At 37.4% G+C, this 17,166-nt stretch overlaps 1 protein-coding gene across 4 annotated transcripts in view; it reads left to right on the top strand.

The window, feature by feature from the left end:
• TOP2B (DNA topoisomerase II beta) overlaps positions 1-17,166 on the top strand; it is a 64,451-nt gene that overhangs the window by 33,730 nt on the left and 13,555 nt on the right. For all 4 annotated transcript variants that reach the window (XM_086742685.1, XM_086742683.1, XM_086742684.1 and 1 more), the window contains exons 12-23: positions 3,646-3,803; positions 4,522-4,647; positions 5,372-5,482; positions 5,572-5,677; positions 5,841-5,950; positions 8,407-8,499; positions 8,593-8,707; positions 12,287-12,408; positions 13,212-13,360; positions 14,613-14,844; positions 16,321-16,455; positions 16,911-17,111. In XM_086742685.1, coding sequence (XP_086598811.1) covers positions 3,646-3,803; positions 4,522-4,647; positions 5,372-5,482; positions 5,572-5,677; positions 5,841-5,950; positions 8,407-8,499; positions 8,593-8,707; positions 12,287-12,408; positions 13,212-13,360; positions 14,613-14,844; positions 16,321-16,455; positions 16,911-17,111 — 1,658 coding nt within the window. The remainder of the gene's footprint in view (positions 1-3,645; positions 3,804-4,521; positions 4,648-5,371; positions 5,483-5,571; positions 5,678-5,840; positions 5,951-8,406; positions 8,500-8,592; positions 8,708-12,286; positions 12,409-13,211; positions 13,361-14,612; positions 14,845-16,320; positions 16,456-16,910; positions 17,112-17,166) is intronic.

Below are 17,166 nucleotides of genomic sequence, written 5' to 3'. Positions count from 1 at the left end.
CAGATAGGGAATCAGGATCAGCTGGCAATCTTTGTGCCAATAGCAGTGGGGTAGGAGTTGTCCTTGAATTATTTGAAGGGCACAAAGGACTAAAGAGCTTGAAATGTTGCCAGTCTGTGTTAATGTTAGTTGATTTTTAGTACAACCTTATATTAAGCAAAACTAGAGAAATTGCAGTGAAGTAGGTGGGTGGGTTAAGTAGGTAAAAGCGTGTAAGACTGGTAAAGAGGCTTTTTGTTGAGCTCTAGTTTTCAAGTCAAAGATGACTTGATGATATGATGAATGCTGTTCAATTTCTCTCTCTTTCTTTTTGCTTCCTTGGGCTCAAGTTATTAATTTTAAAAATTTTTTTTCTTCAGTATTTTACTACTTTTCCACTTATTCAGATGTCACATTTTTCCTCAAAAGTTGGTAATCCTGTCTCCTTTAAATAGTGTTTTGCTTGTGGAATTTGTATTCCTTAGTCAGATGCATGTTCCTGGTTTTTTTCATGCCTGCAAGATTGTGTGCTTGGAGAAATGGTGTGTTTTTATTAATATCAAGCCTAGTGCTCATAAATGACATCATTAATTCTTTTGGATACACTTTATTCATAGTTTGGTTTTTTTTTAGCTCTGCTTTGTAGACTAGGCTTCAAAATCACTTCTTAGTTTGTTTCACTGGGGGTGAAGGAAAGAAGAATCTGTAACAAGGGAGCTAGTAAGATATTATATTGCGTTTCACCTTGAAACTTCCTAAATTAAAGTGATATGTAGCGATGTATTTGGGCTCAACACGGATGCTTAAAGTTTTCCATGGCTTGTATCCCTGTTACCCTGGTAATCTCTACTGTCTAGTTATTCTATGTGGGAAGCAGGAACTCTGCATCTCCCAAGGAGGCTTAACCCCAGGTATTGGTTTATTGAATACCTGGAACATACTAGATTTCTCACGTTGAAGGCATTGCACATTCGGAGTGGACACACAGGAAGGCAGAGAGGCAGAGTTTCTGAATACAGTGTATGTTGCTGTATTCACACTTGACCTGACTTTCTGAAGTGTTTTTATATACTGGCAGAGATGTGTTGGAGGATCACAAATAATACATTTAATGAAAAGTTCCTTAGTTCTTTTTTTTTTTTTTTAAAGACTGAAGGAACCATACGGATCATCTGTTTGCTCTTGAAAATCAGTAGGAATCTTTGTTCCTTTTGTGCACGAAATAAGCTTACTGTAAGCAGGATCTTTGACCTCAATAAAAAGCTGCTTTCATTGAGACAGGGAAGACAGAAGATGATACAGAAGAATGACTCCTTTAGTGTGGCTGAGTGTGTGTTGGCTGCTCTGCTCTTGAGAGCTTGTCTCAATGAACTTTAATTGATGACTGCATCTGACTGAAAACTTCACATTTCTTAACATAAGGGGAAAAGGAAGTTCTGGTGCTATGGAGGTTATTTAATGAGTACATAGACAAAACACTGTAGAACTATCAAGCTTTCTGTCTTTGGGATCTTAATAGAAAAGATTGGGGCTTCTCAGGGTCAGGTGGAGTAAGGACTGTTTGTGCTCTTCTAGGCTGAAAAGAAGTTCAACTCTTTGCTTTATGAATGTTTACTATAAATGTGCACATGACTAAACATATCATGAAGAGTTACACAGTTACAAATAGTCTTTTCAAAAGAATTTCAGACCTCTCCATAAGCTGGATAAAAGGTTTAACTGGTGCATGAAGATATAGTTTCAGGAAGATTGCTTCAGGACATTCATAAATATCACACAGAGGTTATCTGTAATCTGGAAGCAAAATATAGGAGTCTTATTTGGTGTAGTTGTGTTTCAGGACAAATAAATATTTGTAAGGATCCCAGGAATTACACTTTCATAAGGACCTCAAATCAGATGAGGGAACAGGGTTGACTTTGGTGCCAGTAGTTGTTGGACTGAAGTAGTACAGTGCAGCTGGGAGAGAATCATATTTGGCCACAGACCCCTCTGGCTTTAATTCTTCCTAGGTTTTTAGATTTTATTTTTACTTCAAGAGTGAATTTGTAGCTGAGGTCCAGCATCCACAGGTTTCTTGATTACTAGGCACCACTGAATTTTTGAATCGATACTGGTTAATACGTGGGAATAGGAGAGAGATCTATCTGTATAGTGATGTACTTGTTGCAGATTTCCTCCCTCACTGAAAAGAATGAGTCTTGTACCTGATCATTCTTACTTTCTTGAGATCTTGATGAGCTGTACATAGTTCTATGGCTTGCTGGAGAAGAGGAGGTAGAAATGAAAGGAAAAATAAAGAACCAGGAGTAGGAATATAGAATTGTAGGGGAGCAACTAGATTAGTAAATCTGATGAGGCATAAAAGCATTCTTTGAATCTGCCAGTTCCTGTACTTTTCTCTTTGAGTTCTTTAGAAGTGTGTTCAGGAAAATACCTGACACATTGCATTTCCATGAAATTAATTGCTAGTGATTGCATCCATCCCTGAAGAAAGTGCACGTGGATGATAGTCAGATGTGATTTCTGTAGTTCATTTAGGAAAAAAAAATAGGCTTACATATATTTTAAAACAACAGACTTGCTATCTGGATTCTACTTTGCATATAGCGTGGTAGCTGTTGACACCTTTTGTTACAGTGTGAACAGCTGCCTAATTTAGATTATATTAAGCCATATGTCTGATGCAGAAGAGCAAAGATGTTGAATTTAAATTCTGTGTAACAGGAAGTATGGGGTAGTTTTTGCCTACCACGTAAAGGCAAATCAAAGCACCTGTTTTAAAAGCTAGGATATTCAATAGTACATTATTAACAGTAGGTTGAAGTTTCTTGCAGTCTTTCCTACCACTTAAGCCTTGATAAAATAGCAAAACTGCTTAATGAGCATTTGAACCCTTGGAAAAGGGTGGGTTCCTTTTTTGAACCTGCTTATTATTTAGAACATCTATTCAACTATTGAAGTTGGCAATAAACAGGATATACGTCATACCAGTTTTGAGCGCACTAGACACGCAAACATTGAAATGCAGTGTGTATTGTAGAATCGAATTTACCCTATCAGTAAAGATTAATGTATAGTAAGTGCAAATTTTCTGATCTTTTGAGCTTTTCTGTTGAGTTTTTCTTGCAATTGCTTGGCTTCAGTCGATGGACAATAAAAAAGAACCCCCCCCAAATGTAGTTTATTAAATTACTTCTGAAAATGTACTGTGAGGAGAGGGGAAATGCAGAATGGGAAATAACTTCTGTGTATAATTCAGATGTGCATGATGTATGTGTGTAAGAAATTTACAACTAGAAAAATGAAATGATAAAGATACAGAAGCAATCCATCTCTTTTTTTTTTTCTTTTTTTTTTTTTTTTGTGCAGGCATGTGGGAACCATTACAAGAGAAGTGCTACTGTTGCATCTCATTTTGTCTATTTTGCTCCTTGTCCACAGCAATCCATAGTGTATTGCTAAGGGTAGAGATACTTATTCTTGTTGTTTAGTTTTAGTGATATGGAGGACCATTCCTAAAAATAGAAATTAAACCTATTTAAAATAGCTGATTTAGAGTAGGAAGAATATTCATGACTGATGCAATTGTATTTTTGTTATTTGAGTTCAAAGGTTACACTTTCTGGTTTTTTTAACTTACTTCTACTTCTTCCTGGACTACAGGTGGTAAACATTCCTTGGACTGCACATTAATATTAACAGAAGGAGACTCTGCCAAATCTTTAGCTGTCTCTGGTTTAGGTGTTATTGGTAGAGACAGATATGGAGTGTTCCCACTCAGGGGTAAAATTCTCAATGTTCGAGAAGCTTCTCACAAACAGGTAAGTAGTCTTGTCATCTCCTTTTAGCTGACAAATGGATGTCCCCTGTTTATTTTTGATTTCTAGGGTTATATCTTTGTATTTTAATTTTTTTTTTTTTTTCATGAAAACCTTGTGGCCAGGATTTCATAAAGTACCGGCTCCTTTAAAGCCTGAGATAAGCCTGAAAATATTGAATGTAATAATACAGTATTGGAATTATAGAGTTCATTTCTTCACAAGTGCAAGGAAATTCTGCTGTGACTCATATTAACATTTTACATGAATACTTAAAAAAACCTAAAATTTTATATTCTCTCCATTGCCCTGTGATTGACTCCCAGTGTGAGGCAGTAGCAGCAGCATTACCCCATCACATTACTTCTGCTGCCATCCATAGTTTGTCTGTCATAGGAGATGTGTTGCGTATGCCATAGAAATAGTGGAAAGAGAAGGCAGATTTGAGATTACTTTGTCACATGCACTTTTCTCCCTGCCTTCTGGACCGAAAGCCCTCTGGCTGTAGAGGAGAAAAGGGAATGGTGTGGTCTTGAGAATTTGCATGTACAGAAGAAATCTTTCCAAGTGTGAAGGCCTCAAGGGGGCTGGGGATAAAAAGGTTATGAAGTTGAGGTAGGGGTGCATAGAAGAAGTAGCTATAAAGACCATCTAAAAAAGATTGAGATATTTCTGAATTTCTGCTTTTTACACTGACCGCAATGATAAATTCTTAATACAGATTATGGAAAATGCGGAAATCAACAACATCATCAAAATAGTTGGACTACAATACAAGAAAAGCTATGAAGATCCAGAATCTCTGAAAAGTTTGAGATATGGAAAAATTATGATCATGACAGATCAGGTTAGTCTGAAATTCGCAAGTTTTAATATACAGAGCTTCATGAAACGTGATTTGCTGCAATTTGGTAGCTTATATTTTTGTATGTTGTAACATGCCTCTGTGTTATGACAATATGGATGTATTCAAGAGGGAATCCCTAATGTGTGAAGTTTCTTTATGGGAATAATTTGTCTATATGTTGTTTTGGTTACTCCAAATGAACAACTGAACTTTGCTGCACGGTAGCAGAGATGCCAAAGTAATAATAAAAACATATATAAACAAGAATTCTTTTGATAACTCAGAAATATGTTGAAAGTAAGTACAAATTGAAACAGTAGATGAAGTAGTAATGCTAGAAAGTGTGGTAGAAACAAGAACATAGACAATTATTTTTGTATAAACTCATGAAGTGTGTGTCTGTTGTTCAAATTCAGCTCCATGTGTCTGGGAGAGCTGTCTAGTTCTCGGAGAAAATGTGCCACAGGCAAATAAACCTTTGAGTTGCAACTGTGCAGTTGGCTTAGAAAAGCTTATTATTAGCTCAGGAATAGTGCTATTCACAGGTGGCTGTTTTATACCCAGGCCCAGTTTGGAGTCCAAATTAAAACTAAATGTTCCCTTCTATGTTTAATGTCAATAGACATTTTTTGATGTATCCAGGCCAGTGAGTGGGGTTTTTTTGGTGATTTTTGGGGATCTGACATTTTATAAGATTGCCTCATGCTTTCATGTTCTGATTTAGGATCAGGATGGATCTCACATAAAAGGCTTGTTGATCAATTTTATTCATCATAATTGGCCATCACTGTTGAAACATGGTTTTCTTGAAGAATTCATCACTCCTATTGTAAAGGTATGAGTTCTATTAATGACATTTCATTTATTACTTACAGTGCAACCGAAAAGTTGATTAGGTTTTTTTTTGGTTTTTGTTTTTTAAAGGCAAGCAAAAATAAGCAAGAACTTTCATTCTATAGTATTCCTGAATTTGATGAGTGGAAAAAACATATGGAGAATCATAAGGCATGGAAGATAAAATACTACAAAGGTTTGTTTAAAATAAAAAAATGTGTGCTATGAAGTTTATTTGTAGCTGTTTTCATGATAGCATCTTCTATCATGATCTTATAATATTCCCAGTACAATAAAATAAGTAAACTAATAATACTTATATTTTGAATATGGAGTAACTCTTTCTTTTTATTGTACAGGTTTGGGTACCAGCACTGCTAAAGAAGCAAAAGAATATTTTGCTGATATGGAAAGACATCGGATCTTATTTCGATACGCTGGTCCTGAAGATGATGCTGCCATTACACTGGTAAGAATGCTTCTGTATGATACATTTTAGTTTCCATTGTTTACTGAAATGGCACATGAGGAAGTCCTAACAGGGCTTTTTTTTTTTTTTTTAAGTAACTGAAAAAAATACTTTAGCAGAGTAAAAAGCTTTTGGAGAAGATGTAAAATTTTGGAATAAGAGCTTTATTCACACTACAAAATCAGCTCTACCTTCTGCTTAGTAGCTTTGATCAATTTTGTGTGCTGTAGATAGCAATAAACTTTATATTCAGACTTGCTTTTAAAGACAGGACATGCATTTTCCTTAGCACCCTCAGCAAGTTCGCCGATGACACCAAGCTGTGCGGTGCCGTCGACACGCTGGAGGGGAGGGATGCCATCCAGAGGGACCTTGACAGGCTGGAGAGGTGGGCCTGTGCCAACCTCATGAAGTTCAACCAGGCCAAGTGCAAGGTCCTGCACCTGGGTCGTGGCAATCCCAGGCACAAATACAGGCTGGGTGGGGAATGGATTGAGAGCAGCCCTGAGGAGAAGGACTGGGGAGTGATGGTGGACGAGAAGCTCAACATGAGCAGGCAATGCGCCCTTGCAGCCCAGAAGGCCAACTGCATCCTGGGTTGCATCAAGAGAAGTGTGGCCAGCAGGTCGAGGGAGGTGATTCTACCCCTCTACTCTGCCCTGGTGAGACCCCACCTGGAGTACTGTGTCCAGTTCTGGAGCCCCCAACATAAGAAGGACATGGACCAGTTGGAGAAGGTCCAGAGGAGGGCCACAAAGATGATAAAAGGGCTGGAGCACCTCTCTTATGAGGACAGGCTGAGAGAGTTGGGGCTGTTCAGCCTGGAGAAGAGGAGGCTCTGGGGAGACCTGATAGCTGTCTTCCAGTACCTCAAGGGGGCCTACAAGAAAGATGGGGAGAGGCTGTTCAGTAGGGCCTGTTGCGATAGGACAAGGGGTAATGGTTTTAAAATAGAGGAAGGTAGATTTAGATTGGATATTAGGAAAAAATTTTTTACAATGCGAGTTGTAGAACACTGGCACAGGTTGCCCAGAGAGGTGGTGGAAGCCCCATCCCTGGAAATGTTCAAGGCCAGGCTGGATGAGGCTCTGAACAACCTGATCTAGTCGGGAATGTCCCTGCTCCTTGCACGGGGGTTGGGCTAGATGACCTTTGAAGGCCCCTTCCAACTCTAACCATTCTATGATTCTATGATTCTATGATTTTAATTCTATTAATTCTGTTTTCATTCTATTAAAATAATTGTCATGCTGATCCAGGTTGTGGTCATTTGTCACTTCAGTGGTCTAGACAAAGTATAGATACACTGAAAGGAGCCAGAAGAAAATTGTAAGAATTTAATTATGTTTTTACAAAAGCCTAATCTTAAAGCTTCAGCTGCCTGACATTGTGAATTGTCGAGCTTTGTTCACAAAGGAAGTAGGTCTGATGCAAAACAGAGTGATATTGCTTAGTCCCTTTCTCAGAGCGTAAGTTACTAAGGTTTATTATTTGTTATGTAATACCGTGGTCTCCAACAAAACTAAACTACTCATTGAGCTCTTTTGGAATGTTCCCGTTGGAGTCCATTAAAGAAGAGTGCTGATGACTGTCATCTTATGCAGGAAAGTGGTTGAAATCAGGACATGATGGAGTCTCTGTATGTTATTCCCTGAGAAAAAAGACAGTACTTCAGCTGACAGAATTTTCTGAAAGTGGTTGAAATGTTGTTTAAACCACATATTCAGCTTTTAGGTATTCTTCTCTGTCTTCTGGAGAAGAAATTCAGTGGAGGGGAACTCTGTTTCTGTAACAGGATAAAAGTCTTTCAGAACATTTCTGTGTCTTTTTGTAGTGGTGAGTTGTTGCTTTAAAGTGACGCCTTGTCATCATGAAGACTAAGGCCCTCGGTCAGTTGGCCTTAGCTCTGGCTTAGTCTTTTCATGCAGTGTCAATTTTGTAAAGTTGTCGGTCTTCTTAAGAGGACTAGGGCCAACCACTCTGGAACAGCTACAAATTGTTGGCATTCTGTAGCTGATAGAGCAAGGGGGGCATGGAGAGGACAAGAAGAGTGATATATTTTTGTAGTACCTTCAGTTAATTTTCTTGATGACAGCTGGTTATAGTTCAGTCTTAATGACGAGCTTAGCTCTTTAAAATTGTTTGGGGGAAGATCCCAGCACCTTTAAACTTGTTTATCAAAGGACAACTCTGATGTGAAGATAGGAATTAGAATGGTAAGATTTGTCTAAATGTGTACAGATTTCAGCTCAAAAAACCTTGTGCAGCAGTGTCCGAAAGGTCATGTGCTTGTACTGCTGCTGAATGTAAACATTAGTTATATGGATTATATTGTCCAAATAAGTATTATTGAATACTTGATCAGATAGTGCAGTACACTTAAAATTCTGACTAAAGTAACATACATTTACACAAATATATATGCTGATAATTTAGTGTACTTGGAATCTTTTCAGGCCTTCAGTAAGAAGAAGATTGATGACCGAAAAGAGTGGTTAACAAACTTCATGGAGGACAGGCGACAGCGTCGGCTACATGGCCTTCCCGAGGTGAGTCCTAAATAATAGTAACAAATCTGATGAGTGAGATTTAAATGAAATGTAGTTTTTCTATTGAATGAGTAATGTATGTGTTTTTTTCAGCAATTTTTGTATGGTACAGCAACAAAACATTTGACTTACAATGACTTCATTAACAAGGAGTTGATCCTTTTCTCAAATTCAGACAATGAGAGATCTATCCCTTCACTTGTTGATGGTAAGCTGATAATTCATTATGATTTGTTGGAACATTCCTCTTTATTGTTGGTTTTTTAAACCTGTGATTTGTATTGGAAATCAATGCATTCCAGTAGAGAATATAAGAACTTTTATATTTTTGTTTGTTGTCATTCATATGCTAAGGAAATGCCATGTTTCTTCCGTGAGGAAGTTTAAGATGTTACTGTGCAGCCTTCTTACTTAACCAGACCTATTCCCTAGACCACACAAGTGCTTTGTTTCTAGTCAGACCGTGAGAGAAAGCAAGTCTTTTAAGTGCTTATCATAATTAAAATTCAAGCCGGCAACTGAGTGCAGATTAAGATGCAAATGTTTTCTCCCTTCAGTTTCATACCACAGGCAGTGTTTTAGTGGTTACTGACTTTTCCTGTAATCTTGCTAGGGTTCTGTCAGTCAAGTTTGCAAACTCTCCTCTTGCAATAGCATGAGCATTAAAAGCAGCAGCTTACTACACTACAGCTTCGTTTGTAAAGCTGTCTGCAGACAGCATGAGCAGGAATTTCTGCCCATATTATTGTCAGTATGCATATGCTTACTAAGACACAGAAAAAAGGTCTTGAGGTTTGATGGGGGGGAAGTGCATTTATCTGCACTTTCCAGTACATTTTTTTATCATGGAGGTGGTCAGCCTTCTTCACACTACAAACTCATGCCAGAATAGAGTGTGTGTGTGTGTGTGTGTGTGTATATAATGCAGCAAGAAAGAATTTTTTTTTTTTTAATTTCATATGAGAAAGTAGGATAGTTCGCAGGTGGATAGAGGCAGGAGCTTGCTGGTAGGATGGGTCTCCAGTGCCGCCGCAGAATGAGGCTGGGTTAGGTATGCAGATACATCTCTGGGGAATCAAAGAATGTCAGTCTCTGTTTCAGCTTCTCCAGACTTACTTCATCCTGTATTTGGGTGTCGTAGTTTAGCCCTGCTCGGGACCAAGCTATGCAGTCTCTCACTCACTCTCCTGACCCTCTGAGGGAATAGAGGAGATTTAATATAAGAAAAAGCCTCAAGGTTTGAGGTAAGGACAGGGAGAGATCCTTAAAGTTACTGTTACGGGAAAAACAGGCTTGACTCAGGGAAAACTATTTATTTATTATTATTAATAAAACCAAAGCAAGATAATGAGGAAAAGAACAAAAACAACTTCCCCCCACCCCTCCCTCTTCCCAGGCTTAACTTAATTTCAATTATCTCTACCTCCTTGCCCTCCCCGGCTGGCGCAGGGCGGGAATAGGGAATGGGAGTTACAGTCAGTTCATCCCATGTAGCTTTACGCTGCTCCTTCCTCCTCAGCAGAAGAGCTCCTCACATTCTTCCCCTGCTCCAGCATGGGGTCCCTTCCATGGGCTACAGTCCTTGATGAGCTGCTCCAGTGTGGGTCATTTTTCCATGGGGTGCAGTCTGTCAGGAACTGGCTGCCCCAGTGCTTGCCCTCCACAGGCCACAGCCTTCTTTGGGCATCCACCTGCCCTGGCATGGAGTCCTTCATGGGCTGCAGGGGGACAGCCTGCTTCACCATGGGCTGCACCACGGGCTGCAGGGGAGTCTCTGCTGGGAGCAACATTACTCCTCCCCTTCCTTCTTCACTGACGTTGGTGTCTGCAGCTGTTCCTCTCACAAGAAATTATTCACAATTGGCTCAGGCAGGCAGATGCCTTTCAGGTTCTCTTCACATCTCCTCTCTTTGCTTCTTGCAGCTGGGCTGGGCCGAGTCGGGCCCAGACAGCTGCCCGGCAGCAGGCCAGAGGGTGAGGGCTGCAAGCCCCACAAGGCTTGCGCTTCCCCCTGTCTGCCCCCCACTTCTACTTCTTAACTACTTCTTTTTTTAATTTTTCCCCTTCTTAAATACATTATCACAGAGGCATTATCACTGAATATTCCATCACCAATTGACTCAGCCCTGGCTATTGGTGGGTCTGCCCTAGGCCTGACCGAGTCCACTGGACAAAGGGTAAACTTTTAGCAGCTTCTTGCAGAAGCTGCCACTGTAGCCTCCCCCACTAAACAAAACCAACACATTCCACCGCTCACCTCTGCAAATCTTGGATTAACTGGTAGTCTCTATGCAAGCATTTCATAGTTTACTGCTCTGGAGGAAGATTCTCTATAGAGCAGCGTGTTTCAAGAGGTCATTGTTCCTTATAACATACTTTACTCTGGCTGCTTTCTCAGAAACAGCAGAATGATTTTACTGAAACTTAAAATAAAGAATGAACTTGCAGTAGACAACTGTTAATTTGAATTGAAGTTCTCCAAGATTGTCTACAGAAGTGTAAGGAAATGAGAAGGGAACACATTTTTTTATTTATATATTTGTCTGTGTATGTGTTATAATGTATGTATTTATAATATTATTATATATAATTGCTATCAGTGTTACACATATATTATTATGTATAACACTATACATATATAGTATACACTATGCATATAGTATTTACAGTATTACACATATAATATTTTGTATATAATTGCTACTAGTCTTTTCACCAGCTCTGGCTGTAATTCTGCATTCTGGGCATGGATATGTGAACCGTTCAGCAGGTATATTCTAGGAATGGTTTTTGTTCTTCAGTATCATCAGGTGATATATAACAGGCTAGTCTGGTGGCAAATCTCAAAAAAAATGAAGAGGTAGAACATTTTTACTATCTCTTCACAGTTACTTGTTAACACACTTACTCCTTGGTGATTCTCCTGTGTAAAGGAAATCCTCTAAATCCGTTACATTGAATAGATCTTTTGTTGGAAAACATGATGCAGGTCTGTTGTAAAGAAAATTGGTTGTTACATATTTAAATGAACTGGAGATTGACGTCTTAGAGTCAGTGTCCTTTTTTCTTTTTTTTTTTTTTTTTTTTTTTCAAATTTTGCTCTTACATTTGACCCAGGTTAGTAATGGTAACACACAGCAATATTTTAATACCTTTCAGAAATGTATATGAATTAAAAAAAAAAAAGATGCAATCCTTTCCACGCAGATGATATATTTAAAGTGTGCCTAAACAATAAAAGTAAATCAGAAGATCAAAGAAACTGGATTCTTTCTTAAAACTTTAAAAGGTCAAAAAGAGAGACAAATAACATACCTTTTTGCTAAATTTTAATGAGTATTTGAGAATTTCACACAAGAAGTAAAATTTCAGAGTGCTTTAAAATACATGTAAGCTACAGTTAACAGTTGTCACTGCTGAATTTGTGTTGATAGTCTTAGGAAAAAGATTTTGCTGAATAGACTGGAAGGAAACAATTCTTGACTTGTGGAAGCTGTACATTTAGGACAAAGTTGCTGTTTATTAGAATGATGTATTTTATGCTGCATAGTAATGATTGGCTGAAATGGTTATGTTTCTGCTTTTCTGGTAACTTTTTTAGTTTGGTAAAATATTTTTTATTATTTTAAAAACCTGAGATATTAATTTGTTAATATTACAGTGTGAATTTGTTTTCATTTAATGCTTAGACTTCATTTGAGAATTTAGGAATTATAAGGAAAAACAAGTTTATTGCTTAAAACATTTGCTTATGTATGTGTTGAAAATGGGATGTTCTTCCTAATAGGTTTAAAACCAGGGCAACGCAAAGTTTTATTCACTTGCTTTAAGAGAAATGATAAACGTGAAGTAAAGGTTGCTCAGCTGGCTGGTTCTGTGGCTGAAATGTCAGCTTATCACCATGGGGAGGTGAGTATGAAGAATGGTAACACTGTGAAGATTTTTAGCCTACATATAATATTAGGTAAATGTTTACTGTATTGAAATTCCAAATCTATTGACTGTAAGTCTACTAACCATAGATTTACTTCTGAAGAAAATTAACCCAATAGTATAGAGCTTAATAAGACAGCATATTTCCATTTTTTCAAAATCTTTGTGCACAGTGGTATCCCAAATAGTTTGTGGGTTGTGACAAAATAGTAGATACCTAATTCTAACTAGATTCTTAAATTGTAGGATTAGAGGAACTATGTAGTAGGACAGTTTTTGTCTTAAACAAGAAATATAGTCTTTTAAGGTAAGAAGAAGAGAGACTGTTTTTTGAAAACCTGATACAGTGTTGGAAACGAAGATTATTTCGATCTCCTATTTTGTTTATATTTATCTGAAATATTAGCAAGAATTGCCATATTAACGGTCTCTCTTCATCTTGTCTTCTCTCCCTTTAAAAGCAATGAGTAGTAGTAAGTGCAGTCAGTTTGTGCCCCTTTAATTCCTCCAGAGAATTGCTTTAGAAAAAAAAGGGTTTTCATAAGCATGAAATGTAAGGACACTTAAATCAGGGAGGCAATGTCGTTATGGAAGGAGAAGCATTATGTTTTGCCAGCAGCTCCTGTAGTAAGTTTACAACATTCCTTTCTCAGGGAAACTACTTTTTTAAAATTGAATTCAGGTTAGTCACACAGTTTTTGGGCATTAAAAATGTATTTTATTGGCTGATTAGAAAGGACTATCTCTTCTTATTACTATGAATATGTATTTTCTTGCAGCAAGCGTTAATGATGACTATTGTCAACTTGGCTCAGAATTTTGTGGGAAGTAACAATGTTAATCTGCTACAACCTATTGGTCAGTTTGGTACCAGGCTTCATGGTGGAAAAGATGCTGCCAGCCCTCGCTATATTTTCACCATGTTAAGGTAAACACAAATGTATAGCTAAACACATGCTTTTAAAAAGCCTTGTTATGAAACTAATTCTTTCACAAGACTACAGGGTTTTTTTTGTGGTTGAGGAATGGGAGAGAATTAGAATATTTTGATAGAAGCTCGAATTCCACTTCATATCTATAAGTGTGTTTTTGCACATGGACTTTTTGCATGATCTTCGATGCATGGAAGTGCTGTGGGAATCATAGCTTTTAAGGAATTAAACTTTGAATTACAAGGCTGAAGACTGAAACTGTAGATCACTCATATTAGTTACTGATCTAAAATTGTAACTTCTTGCAGAAGTAGCTTTCACTTTCCCTGTTCAGTGTGAGAGCTATTCAGTTTCACAAGAAATTGTATTACTTACCTGGTGATAAGTCCTCCAACATAGCATAGACTTGAAAGCTGAGATTGTTTCTTTTCCTTTCGGATTAATTCATATCAAGCTGTATTACATATACATAATTAATATTGAAGACCTAATTTAATGATGCTGATTTTTCACAACTGACACCTTGAAATCCAATTTGATGTGCAGAGTGTTAAAATATATTCCTTAACATAAATTGTAGTACTTTATAAGTTATGTTGTTTCTTTTATTTCCTAATTCCAGTGTGATATTTTGTCTAAAATTCCTTGTAGTTTCTTCTTTTCCTCTAATTGTAAGCTTTATATGTAAGTAAGCAGGCTTTATTCCCTTTCTCTTACGTATTCTTTCTGTAGCACCTAGTTTTGTACATTTTCTTTTTTTGTATGAGGTGCTGGAAATTGTTTTCACCCAGGACAATGTTGAAGAGCAAAAGGAGTCATCAGTAAAATCTCTGTGGTATTTTCAGAGACTACTAGAACTACAGTTAAGCAACGTAATTTTGCAACTATTTGAATGCTGTGTTGCTTTATTACTGGATGACCTACTGTCACATTGAACTGTCTGTTCTGAATGCTTCAAAGAATTACATTTTTGTAGATGTTAAATGTCATCAATTACTAGTGTATCGTGTACATGTGTTAGTGTGAAGGAAGCAAACATCTGTTATGAACACACTCTTCCATTGGGAAGAACTTTCTTTTCTCAGGAGGCACATACATTGTATTTTCAGCTTCAAAATGGCAAAGAGAAAGGAAGACATGAGAAAAATCTACAAATAGATCATGTCTGGACTTATGGACTGTTAAAGCATTATGTACTTTATCTGCTGGACTCCAATTAAACATTTTTCTTATTTTTTCTTTTTAAAGCCCTTTAGCAAGGCTGCTTTTTCCATCAGTGGATGACAACTTACTTAAATTCCTTTATGACGACAACCAACGTGTAGAGCCTGAATGGTATATTCCCATCATTCCTATGGTTTTAGTAAATGGAGCTGAAGGAATTGGTACCGGATGGGCTTGCAAACTTCCAAACTACGATACCAGAGAGATTGTAAATAATGTCAGACGAATGCTGGACGGCTTAGATCCCCACCCAATGGTAAAAAATAATAGTATATACTAGTATTGTATATGTTTGTTAAACAAGCCTTATCTTGTACTTACAAAATAAATTCATATCACTCTATAAATGCTTGGTTATTGGAACATCTGAGTTGGATTGTCCTGGTAATTTTGTGTAGGAGCTTTACTTGACTGTCGGGATGAGGCTGGGGAAGTTCATCTTGAAGCAAAAACGTTGCAATTCATATTTTTCCAATTTTTTCAGAGGACTTTTTCTTCAGTCTGCTGACTGTAAGCCTTCACAGTTGCAAGCCTTACGGGGTAGTTATGACATGGCAGTAGAGTAAAAAATTGTACCACTCTTTTGTCTTTTGAAGATACTACTACTTATCTTCAGCCAAACTTAACATTTCCTCTGTCTTGTCTGAATGGTACTCTCTTTTATATATCTGTAAGCGTAGGAGAAAACATTGTCACTGTTCAAGAAAATCAGCAGCTTCTGAACTGCATCTAGCTTCTGTTCCTTTATTTAAAATTTTCTAAGGAGTTTTGGAAGTGGTGTATATTTGACAAAATTTGGACAGGAAGAATACCTGGGTGAACCTAGAGTATCTGTAACCAACAGATGAGACACAGATAATGTAATCTTTACTTTACAACTGATTAATATTGCTACTTTGATGTGATTAACAAGTCATAGAAGCAGAAACATATTTTCTTCTCTGCTTAGATCACAGTTCACTGAGTGTGCAGTATCAGTTTTCATGACGTACTGAATATCCTTTTGCAAATTCTTGGGAACAATGAATAGATTTTTTTTTTTTTTTAATTAATGCAATCCATTGCCCTTCCTTTAGGACTCCTAGGCCTTCTGTGTAGTCTCACAGTCAATTGAAGCTTCACTGTGGTTGAAAGAGGCAGTTCTGCCTCCATCTAGCTCCTTTCTGTATGCTGGTATGTGTTTGTGGCTGCATGGTAAGCTGGATAAGGGAATCAATTCAGTTAAAAAAAAAAAAAAAGTCCCCACCCTGTTAGTTACTTTTTAAACTGGATGGGTTCCACTATCTTTGCCAAACAGCACAAAAATGAAAAAATGGTTAGGGGAGGTAGCACCATTTCTGTAAAGTTATTGTGAGACTGGGGTGTTAATCTGCTTTCTGTCATGCCTTATCTGTGCTTGCAGGTTTGGTTTTTTTTTTAAGAGAAAAAAACAAAAACAACAAAAAAAAACCACAAACAAAAAAACCCACCACCTCACTGGGTTTAGCTGCATCTTCTTAATCATTTATCTACTCTGTAGATGTTGAGATACTTGCTTCTGTCACTTGCATGTGTGTATTCTATTTTTTTTCTGTAGTATTTTTTGTATGACTTAAGATTTTCACAGGCATGAGAGGCTGGTTGATGGATTAGTGCAATATAAAGTGACAGCTGTATGGTGTATGGGAAACAACTGTTTTTATGACGTTTTATTATAAAGATTGTTGCCACTTTGTTTTTCTTGCAATTTCAGCTCCCAAACTACAAAAACTTCAAAGGAACCATTCAGGAACTTGGTCAAAACCAGTATGTAGTCAGTGGTGAAATATTTGTTGTGGATAGGAACACAGTAGAAATTACAGAGCTTCCTGTAAGGACATGGACCCAGGTAAGTAACAGTGAAATACATTTTGTTGTTTTTTGGTTTTATGGAAAAGTTCCTTATTGAATTATTTAATCCTGTATCCGGATGAACTTTTAACACAATTTCTGATGATTATACATACACGGAAGAGAACATGGTTTCGTTCTTTTGTGTGCCTTTATAGAAGATGGTTTTCTACGTGTGCCATCTACTGTCCATACTACAAAGAATACCTACTTCTGGTGCTGAATTAATATTTAATCTCCGTTTTCTTTTGAGTAGACTTTTCTGTCGTTGTTAGATGCCTCTTACGTTTGTGCTAGTCTTGGCCTGTGTTTTGCAGGTTATACTGATTCTGTAAATTATAACTGGTATGAGATGTGATTCACAAAGCTTTGAAATTGTATGTTGTTCAGTTTGTTTGAGGAATTAGGGATTTTTAAAAGTGTTTCTGTTTTTTGCCACCCTGTTTTTGGTAGGTGTACAAAGAACAGGTTTTAGAACCTATGTTGAATGGGACTGAAAAAACTCCAGCATTAATTTCTGACTATAAGGAATACCACACTGATACGACTGTGAAATTTGTTGTGAAGATGACAGAAGAAAAACTTGCACAGGCAGAAGCTGCTGGATTGCACAAAGTCTTTAAGCTTCAAACAAGTCTTACTTGTAATTCTATGGTAACTTTTTCATGTTTGGCTATCAGAATCCTTACTGTTGCTTATTGTAAAGTCA

This window comes from Chlamydotis macqueenii, chromosome 2, assembly GCF_036417535.1.
Source record: "Chlamydotis macqueenii isolate bChlMac1 chromosome 2, bChlMac1.mat, whole genome shotgun sequence".
In the NCBI taxonomy this organism is placed as follows: domain Eukaryota; kingdom Metazoa; phylum Chordata; class Aves; order Otidiformes; family Otididae; genus Chlamydotis; species Chlamydotis macqueenii.
The sequence above is the reverse complement of the archived record's forward strand: the minus strand, read 5'-3'. Positions and strand labels throughout refer to the sequence as shown.